This window comes from Odontesthes bonariensis, chromosome 11 (genome assembly GCF_027942865.1).
Source record: "Odontesthes bonariensis isolate fOdoBon6 chromosome 11, fOdoBon6.hap1, whole genome shotgun sequence".
Lineage (NCBI taxonomy): Eukaryota > Metazoa > Chordata > Actinopteri > Atheriniformes > Atherinopsidae > Odontesthes > Odontesthes bonariensis.
In genome coordinates, this window is record NC_134516.1 from 15,233,990 (window position 1) to 15,246,840 (window position 12,851).

Here is a 12,851-nt window from a genome sequence, read left to right on the forward strand (position 1 = left end):
TGCTGATCTGGTGTTTTTTTTGTTTTTTTTTGTTCACTTAGGGAGCTAATGTGGCTTCGGGGCAAAAGTTGAATTTAATTAAAGTGTTACATTAAGTGTGATTAAGTAATATATTTTTGTTGAAAGTTGAAGGAGTTGTGATGGATCCCTGTGACGGTGCTGATTTAACACCGCTGGAGGAAAACTAACACTGATAAAATGCTCACTAATATCGACAGTCTTTCATCTCAGTCTAGTATTTTCCAAAAATACACCATCTAAATCTTGTGTTACTTCTTTCTCATTTATGTATTGCCTTGAAGACAGGCAATTAAGTGTGGAGCTTATTCAACACAGCCTGAACACTTTTAGACCAGCTTTCTTGTCAATTCTTCAGGAATATTTCTCCAGGCTTCTTGAAGGACATCTCAAAGCTCTTCTTTGGATGTCGGCTGCTTTTTGTTCCGTACTCTGTAAAGATGATCCCACACTGCTACATTAATGTTGTGGTTGGGTTCTGGGGAGGATTCATCCCTCCAGAAGACATATTGTCACTGATTTTGTGGCAATGGGTCATTTGGCATAAAAATGAAAAATAGCCAGGAACACAAACTAGACTGAAAATGAGTGAAAAAAATCAAGACTTTCATAAAGCAATAGAAACTACAAGATTATAAGAAAGTCTGACTCCTCAAAAGTAAAAAATAAAAAAAGAGTTACGGTAGCTCGATACTTGCACAGCATTGTATTAGCCACATCTTCAGAAATAGAGACTTTATTAATCTAATGGTACTCCGATATATGAAAATGGAACCACAATCTCAGATTTAGGGGTGTCCACATGCTTAAATTATGTTTACTGGTTTAAACGCTGCATAAAATTCACACTGAACTTCAGATGTGTACATTTTGGTCTCTGGAAACACTGCCGTACGTGTCATTATGCCTCTGACTTACATAAGAAAAAAACAGATAATAATAAAAGAGGGGCAGTATGGATCCATATATGGTGCATGTGTGAGTATGAGAAAACCCAGATGCAGGAACAGACTCTTTCATTTCCCTCTTACTGACTTACCGACGGATGTGTCAGGAAATCCGGGCTGTTTTCCTGTACAGTCTCTGAATCTTCGTCTGTGCTCTGAGATGTTCTCATCTCGACGAAGAGCAGCATGAGGTAATGGGAGCCATGCTCCACTGCTGCATGGGACCTTACTGTGCTTCTGTGTTGCGTTATCGTGTCCCTTTAACCATATATGTTGTCAATTTCCTGTCATAATGTCACAGAATCCGGAGCCCAGCCAAAACATTTGCGCATGAATGCGGATGGATGGGTGAAGTAATGTTGAATCCATGAAGGAGGTCAAAAGTGTGATGCTTTTAACTGGCTCGAGTAAACGAGTCTTTCAGGAAATACTGTCTGTCCCAAAAGTTTCAGACATAAAGACGTGAACACGCGCTCACCTTCGGTCCAGGGAGACCTTCTCCTATTGGTCCTCTCTCTCCTTGGACTCCCTGTGGCCCTTGAGGTCCCTGAATGAAACAAAAGATGTCACCGACCAATGGAGGAACATAATTAGAAATTGCCCGGTCACAGCAAGACTGATGCACTGTATTGAAAGAGGTAAATGCATATTTTTATTAGAAGTGCAAAAAGAATGCTCGGTACCCCCGCTACCATACTATTGGTTTACATATCAGGGCATGATAAATAAATGCAACCTCAGGTAGATCAACAACAGCACCTGTCATATTGTAATTTATCCAAACAAAAACTTAGCCAAAATGCAGAAGCAGTGTGTGAAAACTAATTATATTCTTGCTGCTTTCCTTTAGATTTAACGGGATTTGTAGCAGCCAGGTGCTGCTAATGAAATGAACTTGATTTATTGATCATCAGCAGGTGTGCGCACCTCTATAAAAGCAAAAGTTTGTTGCTCTCGAGCATTCAGGTGTGTGTGAACACAATGCCAAGCAGGAAAGACATCAGCAGTGATCTCAGAGAAGCAACCGTTGCCAGCCCATTAATCTGAGAACGGTCATAAGGTAATTTCCAAATAATATGTCTACAGTGAGAAAGATTATTTACAAGTGAAAAACACTGAAGACAGCTGCCAATCTTCCCAGGAGTGGATGCCCCAACAAGTTCATCCCAAAGTCAGACTGTAAGTGCTCAGAGAAAGTGCAGAAAAGGAGCTACATCTCAGTATCTCAGGGTTACAGGAGGAAGCCTCTTCTCTCTAAAATGGAACGTGACAGCACAGCTCAGGTTCGTAAAGTTGCGTCTGAACAAACCACAAGACTTCTGGAACAATGTCCTTTGGAAAGACACGACCAAGGTGGAGATGTTTGGCCATAATCCAGAGCAGCATGTTTGGAGAAAACCAAATGCAGCATAACACCTCAAAATGTCTTCCACACAAATAGGAGGGACTAATAACACAGTAAATAAAATGATTACTGCATGTTAGTGCTGCTAAAACAAGCTGCTGAGTCACGGTGTGTAACCTTTGTTTGACAGCAGGTTTAACACACCATTTCTCCATTTTGGCACAGTTTCTGTAAAATGAAAAATGGCACAATGATATTTGTGCTGTTGCTCATTTAAAGTTGTATCTACCTAATATTAAGACCTGGTTAATGACCTGATAATTTTTCAGTCCTGATACATAATACGTTGGAACCAAAAGGGGGTATACTTTCATTTTCACACGATTGTGCCCAAGTGTTATTCCAAAGCCCAGAGGTAATGTGTATCATTACCTAACTGGGCAACTTTCTGGTAAAATTGATTAAATGATACTTTGGTTCTTGCAATTGAGATTTAATCTGGCGCCATTACAGTTTATACCAAATGCTAGGTCTGAAGTCCTCATCCTAAACAGTAGGTGCCATTACTGAGGAAACGGCCTAGCTCATTGTACACAAGCATAACTACACAGTTTCAACATATCCGTCTGACTTTTACGTGGTAGTTCATGTTTGCAACAAAAATCGTAATTTTTTTTTTTTCCGATTGGTTACACAGATGGACCCTCTCTAACACGCTCCCCTCCAGCTCTTCCTGTTCGGAAAACGTGCTCCTCATGCAGCACCTTAACGGTTACTAAAACCCAAAAAAGCCAAGTTAAGGAGATACATATGTCATCGTAATGGTGTCAATTAGAAGCAAATCTGTAGCACACATCTGTGACAGGATGGATGGCTTATAACTTAGTAAGATACATAAAGCTGTATGTTCATATAATCTATTTCTGCTCCACAGTTAACAAAAATATGTATATTCTTAGTATTCTTGCTGTGGCATGAACTGAAATAATACTTAAATTTATTTAAGACTTGTGTTGCCCTACATTGTGTTACACTACATTTTTAAGAGATGCCGATCGATTTATTTATCTTTTTCAAACCAAACTCCTCTGATGACTCTGCCAGGTATCAGTAAGCAGCTGTAAAAGGCCAGAGCTTAATACATGTCAGATTAATGTGCTGCCACCAGACGTGTGTCCTGGTTTCTTACTCACCGGTGGTCCAGCCTCGCCAATTCCTTGAGGACCTGGAGACCCTGGTTGCCCCTGGAAACCAGCATCACCCTACAAATTGCAACATAGCCAGAGGAGTGTTAATACAGGGTGAAACGCAAAAGGTCGGTTGTTAAGTTGTCATGTTTTTTAAATTTTTCCTAAAAAGTAGGTTGGCAAAATTAACCTTAGGTCCCGGAAGGCCGATCCCTGTTTCCCCTTGGATTCCAGGTGGCCCAGAAAGTCCCCTTTCCCCCTATAAAAAAGAAAGCAGGCAGGGACATAAAAAATAGATGCTTAAACAATTGCGTGTACAGTTTTTAGTATTAGAAATTAAATCCCTGATAATAAAGACCATCGAGAAAATTCACTCAACACCACCATAAACGGAAATGAACTTCCTTCCCTTCCTATAATACTAAACTGTTTTTAAAGAGAGTTCCCTCACTCAAGAAGTAATTGGCACAAAATGCAGTTGTTTCTTAACTCAAAAGCCATAAATCACAGCCACGGTGTTCAGCAGGAGGGCACATGAGAGGCGTCAGGTGGGCGTGGACATGCTAGTAGCTGCATACCAACACTTTTTTTTCTCTTTCCCTTGCCCTTTCAAGCAAGTTAGGACAATGCTTAAAGCCAGACATTAGCCTGCTATTCAGGTGATATAGGATGACAGCCAGACTATTAACAAGAACATTCTTCCAAAATAATTAGGAGGGGAACACTTGGTGGGGAGCATGTGCTCAGGGAAGAATTGGCAGGTATAATACCAGAGAGGAGGCTTTAAAAAGTAGGAACAGACAAATAAGCTGACAAGTTAATAACAGATGAGCTACTTCAGAGGGGTTCGAAATGTCACAGTTGCAGCCGTTTGCGAGTGTAAAAATACACAGTCGCCCTATTGGTGTTATCAGTTTATGAAGATACCTGACATTTTTGTTATTTATGCCGGAGTTAGATAAATTCAATCCAAACGCATTCTAAATGTCAGCTTCGTGAGACGATGTTATTTACTGTACGTTATTCCGAGAAAACTCCCAGAATCAGATAGGGCACCTTTTCTTCAATATATGTCACATTCCTAATATGCTACAACACGCTTGTTTCACCCTGACACAGGTATCACAGTCACTCAATATCTTTGTTATTAAATCAGTGACACGCTCTACAATTCATACCAGACTGAGGGGCACATCCGGTGTCTGATTTACACAAAAACAAAAACAAGCCTGGTCTCTGGTTTTGAGACTGCGACTGACTTTTTATCAGTGCATTTGGGCTTCAAAGGACGAAAGAACAGATGTTGAATTTTGAGTTGTTCTGACAATATTCCAAATGGCTACAACAAGTGTATATATTTTATATTTTCATGGGACAATTGCTTTTGCGTCTACTTCCTCATTCATCTTTGCAGTGTCCTGTAAGTGTCTCTATTTTGGAATTTCTTCCAAAGATCGAATTTTTGGGATTTGCAAAAGTTAGTTTGAGTAAATATCCCTTAAAGCAAGGGTGGTGTCTGATTTCACACCCATTTACAGGAATAAGGCCAATCCACTTTCCTCTTATTGGCCATACCTCTCAATCCTATCCCTTCATTCTTCAGAGGTAACATCCTTTCTTTTTTAATGGGGATCAAGAAGTAGGGGTCATCTCACCATCCAAATGGCCCCCAAAGCTCTGCTTGAAGGGCGTGATGACCACAACTTCAGGGGTAGGGTAAAGTGGTAGGGAAAGTTAGGGATTGGCATTGGTATTGGGACTAAAATCTGTAGTAGCTTCCAGTTATTGTTATGTGGTACCTGCGAATACATCGCACTGCTGCTAATATCTGTTTAATCCTTGGTTAAGACAGGGAGTCAATTCCACAATCTTCTAGTCCTTGCCAAGGCAAAGACATAACTTACATGTTTCACTGACAAGGAACAAAGTTTCATTCACATTATGTCGTTCCCAACATTAATTTGGCTTTCCTTCATCAAAGGTTCATGTCGGTCTCCGTAAATCTTTGCTGCAGAACCTCTCTGGCTTGTTATTGTTTTTCTGTCAAATTCCAATCCAGCCCTCCGATTCCTGCAGCTGATAAGATGTTTGCATCTTGCAGTAGAGCCTGTGTAACTCCGCTGTTCAAGTTTTCAACATACTTTCACATCTGCACTCCCCGGATTGATGTTGATGTCTTGACTATTGTTTTGGAGGTAATTCTTCACAGCTCCCGGGGGATCTCCATCATCAGCTGAAGTTCTTTGAAGTCAACAACCATTTTCTGCAGGGCTTCACATCCAGTAAATTTCCAGTGTTTCTAAATGCTTGGTTCTGTTTTTCTGTTGGCACAGGTGGGCTGTTTTTCTGTCATCTGCAGTTTGTCATGGTGGTGTTTGCCCTATGATAACGCCTGCTGCGAGTGCTTAGTCTTACTTTGTGAAACAGAACGAGGAATCAATTCATACATGAGCACGTCGACGTTTATTCATCATTTAATTTCAGCTCCAAATAGCCTGAATTATTTTCAAAAAGATGAAATGTACTCGAAAGGAAAGTCTTGGAAGGGCACTGCAAGGTGGCTTTTTGTGAGGATACACAGCGATACAAATCGAGCTGAGGTTAGGCGCAGCAAAAGGTCAAATTTGTTGAGCGTCATATCTGTACAGACCATTGTCAGAGTGCTTATTCATTGCTGACAGCTAACTGAAATGAAAAATGGATGACAAAATAATTAGCCTATTTAGGTCTGCAGAAATGGACAATAACAAAAGGCCAGAACAAAAAAGACTGGTTTCCTGCTTGGGCCCGTACCCACACTGAACACTGGCGACAAAACACAGTTTATGTCCGTGAACTGTTGTAATTTGCTTATGTACTCTTGTACATATTTAAGCTAGGTAATTGCACATATGGGTAAATCCAACTTGCACTAGTAATTTCCATCAACCAGAGTCTGCATGTAAGCAAATGGTGGATGGAGACAGCGTTCCATGGTCAGGCAAAATGTGAGCACACACCCCTTTGACTTGAAAGCTGCAGTCTTGACTGTCTTGGAGTTGTAACTTCTAGGTAGCTTGCTACTTACCATATCTGTTACTAATTATCCATACAACAACAATAAATGGTACATATAAGATGGACAAACTCAAAGCTACAACACCCACTATTTTTTAAACTGGCGCTCTGAAGTCTGGAGTTCAGCATTTGGTTGTTGCCATTTTGGTCTTTTCAGAAGCCAGGAGTCATGTTTGAATAAGAAGGAGGAGTTGAGGAGTGGAACTTGATAAGTGATTGGACACAAATTGCACAGGGGTCGGCTGCGGTTGAGCACGGCAAGATGATACATTCTCGGGGGCCACAGTTGCTTCAGTAGCTTAGGTAGCGCCTTTCTAGTACAGCACCACTGGGAGTTTCATAATTACGATTGCTGTGTTGACCAATGTGAAAAAAAGTGGGGATGATACTGGACAGTTTCAATGGATAACAATACAAAGACATCAGACACTTGAGATTCCTCAAAGTTATTTTAGATCTCAAATACTGGTTTCAGAAGCATCAAAATGTGGAAGACTTACTTTTTTGCCCATTATACCCTCAGGTCCCATATCACCAGGTGGACCAGACAAACCCTGGATTGTGAATGAAAGCATGAGAGTTACGTGTGAGATATAGCAAGCTGAGAGAGTTAGATGGGATAAGACTTGGAGAGAATTAAACCTGGAGTCCACGATTTCCTCTTGGACCAATGACACCCTCAGGACCCTGAAAGAAATCCACCATGGTGGTCACAAACAATATTTTGATAATAAAGTGGGTAAATCAAAAGTGATAAAGCAGACAATAGGCTGAAAAGCTGTTTTCAAATGATCACAGCGTCATAGTGCAAACGTACTCTGTCTCCTTTTATTCCAGGTGTTCCACACTCCCCTCTCTCTCCCTGTAAGAAAAGAGCAAACAGTTTATCAAAGTCCTCGGCAAAATGTCATTTTGCTTATTTCGAACTTGCAGTTACATTCCATGGCATTTCCAACAACAAGTTTATGACAAAGACTGCGGTTTTGAAGTGGCAATTTATCTTGGAATAATAGGTTTTCAGGTCCCAACTTGAAATTGTTTTGCCACTTCTAATGCCATGGGATTTAGGGTAATTATTAAAGTCTGAGGTTGAAATCCTCCAGAAGATGAATAAGAGCAGATATTTGCAGACATTAACCACGGGCAACAAAATGCGGTGATATTTCCTAAATCTTAGCATCTCATCACGTCTAAAGAACACAATTCTTCAGTTTCTTTCACTTGTGAAGATTTTCAACACATGTGGGAACCCTATTCTTTATAGTGTCAAAAGGAGGGGTGAGAATAGAATCCATACAATACCTTCTCTCCTTTGTATCCCGGTTTTCCCTATGTGTGCAAAACAGTTTTGTTAAGTCAAGAGGACCAAAAACACTATAACACAAATTCCACCCCCCAAATTGCATTGTAAAAAAAAAAGTCATAAATAGCAGTTTGCATAGAAGATAAAGAAAACTAGACTTGTAAATCTGGACTTGGTCTTTAACTTAACCAACAAAATGTAAGACCTTCTGCTTACCTCTGCTCCTTCTTGACCTGGAAGACCACTGAGCCCACTTTCACCCTAAGAAAAGATTTAGTTTTAACCAGGAATGGTAACCTACCATTGATTTAAAAAAAAAAACAAAAAAAAAACAATTGTTGGTTAATGAGTTAGCAGCACCTTCAGTCCTTTGAGACCGGGGCTTCCATCCTCTCCAGGACGACCCTTCTTGCCCTGTGGAAAAAGTTGCGTTGTTATTGCATATTCTGTTTTCTATAATCAATATAAAGAAAAAAATAATTGCTGGGTTTCCAGTATCAATATAAGCAGATCTGAAGTGATCTCTAAAAAGGCGCAATCAGAAACAAAGCTTGAAAAGGCACAAAATGACAAGAACAACTGCAGTGGACATCCACAAGGTAATGGAGAGAGCTCCTCTTAAGGTATTACTTCCATCTCTGGGAATATTGGGGACATTATATCATATCTGTAAGACATGCTGGCCCTTCACATGACTTTATTTATTTATTTTTGATGGCTCAGACCAGAAACAGCTGGTGAATCACGGCACGGTAATCTGTGTCAGGTCAGATGGGATTTCAATATTTCTTCTGGAAGTACATCATGTCCTCTTAAAATCAGTACCTGAAGCAAGCTTAGAAACTTTTTAGGTCATTAATGGAACACTTTTTCTCATTTGCATCGTTCAAATTTGTGTGAAAAACACAATGGATGCAGTTGTAACTCTCATGAAGATCCTTTCGGATGTTCAGTATCTGTGACAGTTGGTGTTGCTGTTGATGGATGCGCTTACTCTCACATAATTATGGTCTATAAAGTAGCCTTCCGTATGAGCTTCTTGATGCTTTGGAATACCCAATAAAGGGGCTCCTTTGTTTTGAGGAATCATGGTTCACATCTATCATGGATAAAGACCACCGAGTCTGAAAAAAGATGTGTCAGACAGGCTTGAAGTTGTCTGCATGCGAGCGTTGGCGCGGACCCGAACAACTGTCTGGCTCTTATCTCTGTTTTCAAGCATGTGTGCTCTGAACTGGGTATTTTCTCATCTTTTGAGTATCTCCCTCTCTGTCTGCACGTATAGCTTGAGTCAGTGTGTCCCTGCTGCTCCTAATGTGAAACAGCTTTTGTTCTGAGAATTATGCTGAAGGGGGTAATTACTCTGTTCTCATCAAGAGAAAATACATCAAAGCAAAGTCACTTTGTCTAATTGTGGCTGACCCCTCTTGAGTATTTAAAGGCATGCCCACATCACGACATGTTGGACAGCCAAAGGAAATCATGTACATTGCATTCTATCCGCAAAGCAGACATGACTCTGCTGATTTCCTATGTAAATATATGTTTCGACCTGTTCTGAATAAACTGTAAGAGGAATGTAAGGCATTTGCTTTACTCTCACTGCTTCAGGGAAACAGAGATTCTCAAAACCACACAAATTACCAAACTCCCCTGAACCCTGCAATCAAGCAGCCTGTTAGCATTATAGTCTTTTGTCGGCTCTGTTGTCCTCTGAAAAGATTCGAAAGGAGGCAGTTTGTTGTATGTCAACCCTGAAGAGTTGAATATGAAATAGTAGTAGTCTGATTGATACATGATCAGAATAAATAACTGAAGCAGCAGTTGTAAAATAGCTGAAAACCTTAAAATTCAACAAAGAAATATTCTTAATTTTATGATTTATTCTCTGAGGGAGATTTCTTGGATTCTTTACATTAAGGCATATAAAATCCCTCTAATAGACTCCCACATTTACATGTTTACGAGCATAATTACAGGCTCTTTTAATACCGGTTTCTCAGTCTTAGACAGGTAGATGTAATACTTACAGCAGGCCCACTGGGTCCTCTCTCACCCTTCTCACATTTGCATGGGCTCGCCAGACACTTCAAACACAGGAAAATAAGAGTCAGACAGGTCATCTGGAGATATAACGCCAAACATAAATGGACCAGTTGTTGGCAGACTTACCCCTTCATCTGCCAGCGCCATCTGTGGGATAGGAAAGACAACAGAGGGATGTTAGATGTGTTCCGTACCAGAGATATTCATTTATACTCTACAGATGTTAACAAAAAGTCAAAACACAAGGCTTACAATTTAGAGGAAGCTACATTTCATGTCTTCATGAAAACCATAAAAACCTGATGTTCAGAATCTATCCAGCCAAACATGTTTTCATTTCCCAGCTCATCGCATCCTGACGCCTGGTCAGGAGTCCATCAGTTTTCAATGAATACCTTTACCGTCAATTTCATACACACATTGCCAGTTATCCTTCTGCATTGGTAAGTGGAGCACCAGCTTTGCCTACAGCAAACAGCAACAGGAAAAATCATTCAAGTCAAGCAAATTTAGAGATTAGGATGAGAGACAGGATGTATGTGTTCAATAAAAGTTGCGTAAAAGCCTGCTTTTCACTTTAATATGCCTACAACACTGCATTTTCCTCAGACTACAAAACTAGATTACTACTAAAACTTATCTCACTTCAACGTGGATCTGTGTCTGTGGATCTGTGTCCGTATGCATTGCAGAGGATTAATGAGACCAAGCAAAACTGGATATGTTTTTATTAAGAAAGCAGCTGAAATGCGCCACCCCTGCAGATGTGGCAAAACACCAGCTCAGTGAAGCAAAACTGTGTTTGGTGGATTGAAGGGTAAGTTAAAGGCACCCCCCCCCCCCCCCCCCCCACTGCTTCGTTAGTCTGTCACAGGCGTGTAAAAAGGTCAACAGATTGGCAGTTATCTCTTTCTGCATGCATGCACTTTGTTTGTGCAATAATTACTCGTCAATAGATCCCGACAGTGACAGAGAGCGAGAGCACAGTAATGGCAGAGAGGGAGCTGAAACTTAAACTTTCTATATCAAGCAGCATCACAGGAGGCAAGGAAAGGAAGACTACATCAGAACAGTCCACAACAACAAAAATGCCTCAGCAAAGAAAGAAGTTGAATTAGAATAAATCTAAGAATAGCTTTTTCACAATGCCTGTAACCCAGAGAATTACAGGGCCAAAGAACTGACACCACGGTTGCTGTTTTTCTGTTGGACAGGTGAAGATTAAGTTTGTTTTGTGTGGAATTTGTTGAGCTCATGCAGCTGTGCAACTACACTGCATGTTATTCAGGGACTGTATTTACCATGGCTTCTGGTGGTAGCCCAAAGGCTAACGAGCTGCTGTTCCAGCTGAGTTGGGTGGTGCATGTCCACGCATCGCAGATATTTGGCTTTGGAGGGAGCTCTGAAGGGAGGGGTGGGAGTTTCTCAGCCGTGTGGTTTCAAAAACTAGCTTTTTCTTGCAGCTTTCACCTTGCAGCTGTTGTGGGACTATATATATATATTTTTTAAAAATAGTTTTTGGGGCTTTTTATGCCTTTATTGTATAGGACAGTGGAGAGAGACAGGAAGCAGGGGGCCGAGAGGGGGGAATAACACGCAGCAAAGGGCCGTCCGATGCGGGATTCGAACCGGGGCCAGCTGCAGCGAGGACTATAGCCTCTGTACATGGGGTGTCTGCTGTACCCACTATGCCACAGACCACCCCTGTGGGACTATATTTGCTTGTATTTGGGGGTTAGTATAGCCTGGGAATTCCCATGCTGCTTTGCGCGCGATTTCATTCACACTGCAAAGTCAGCCTGGGAACCACCGCCCTTATTTTTGCGTGAGTTAGGGAACCAATAACAAAACGGGGGGGGGGGGCAGCAAGACGATGACGACGTCTATGCGCAACACCGAAGCTTGTAGAGTGTTAATCCAACATGGCAGCGGACACAACGTTACCGTTTGATGCAGCCTTAGAAAGTGTTTTAAGTAGCTTATAACGCAAGTTTACTTTTATTTAACTTTTTTTTTCTTCTTCTTCCTCGTCGAATTTCTGTCTCTCTACATACGTTATCTGGTATAAGTGATACAATTGGCTATGAATCGCACGCAAAGCAGCATGGGAAGAACCAGACGCCATTTGATAGACATTCGTAGCGCCCAATAAACGGCTCTAGGCATTCGTAAATCACGCCTCAAATACGAGAAAATGCACACCTAGTTCCCAGACCACCATCTCATCGAGATGTGGACGCGTCAGCCAGGCTAGAGTTAGTACGGACATCGGCTCAATTTTGTTCCCCAATAACACTCATCTAATTTTTAGTCAAGTAGTTTTACAAACCCTCTCCAGAGACACCTGAAATGGAACAGATTTCAATGGATACACTGATATATTGATACAACAGCCAGGAGGAGTCTCTCCCTCCGCTGCTGGTGTGCTCCCATTGTGCCAATATCGCTGATGAATCCTTGGAAGGACACACCTGCCACTGTAAAGTCTGTTTAACACTTTAAACAATGCTGAGAACTCCGCTGACGGAAGGTGATAGAAATTTTCAATGAAACAAGTTCAAACAGTTCAAACGAATTAGTGTGAGACCTTTAAACCAAGGTGTTAAGGGGAACCAATCCTGAGAGCAGTTAGCACGGCTCATTTTCACTTTTTAAAACCTAATTTTATCTACTTGCCAATTGTTTTAATAATTTATGTTTGACTGAGTAGTAAATAACATGTTTTTATGTGATGTGACTAAAGGCATTAGAAATATTTGGCTCAAGAGATTTTTTTTCTTTTTTCTAAAGTTGCATTGTGTGTATTTATGAGTAGTGTCTTGCCTTTAGTACAGAGCAGAACGCTCTCAGTTTGGGGGAAAAAAAAGAGAAATTCTAACAAGGGAACTTGGGTAACTGCTAGTCAGAAGTGGGCCAGTCATGGTGAATTTTTTTTGCTACCTGTATTG

General features: G+C 40.9%; 1 protein-coding gene across 2 annotated transcripts in view; it reads right to left on the reverse strand.

Moving 5' to 3' along the window:
* Window positions 1–12,851, reverse strand: part of LOC142391689 (uncharacterized) — a 43,146-nt gene that overhangs the window by 23,477 nt on the left and 6,818 nt on the right. For both annotated transcript variants that reach the window (XM_075477666.1, XM_075477665.1), the window contains exons 4-14: window positions 10,030–10,050; window positions 9,888–9,944; window positions 8,218–8,271; window positions 8,074–8,118; window positions 7,857–7,883; window positions 7,372–7,416; window positions 7,197–7,241; window positions 7,055–7,108; window positions 3,688–3,756; window positions 3,504–3,572; window positions 1,444–1,512 (exon numbers count right to left, since the gene is read on the reverse strand). In XM_075477666.1, coding sequence (XP_075333781.1) covers window positions 1,444–1,512; window positions 3,504–3,572; window positions 3,688–3,756; window positions 7,055–7,108; window positions 7,197–7,241; window positions 7,372–7,416; window positions 7,857–7,883; window positions 8,074–8,118; window positions 8,218–8,271; window positions 9,888–9,944; window positions 10,030–10,050 — 555 coding nt within the window. The remainder of the gene's footprint in view (window positions 1–1,443; window positions 1,513–3,503; window positions 3,573–3,687; window positions 3,757–7,054; window positions 7,109–7,196; window positions 7,242–7,371; window positions 7,417–7,856; window positions 7,884–8,073; window positions 8,119–8,217; window positions 8,272–9,887; window positions 9,945–10,029; window positions 10,051–12,851) is intronic.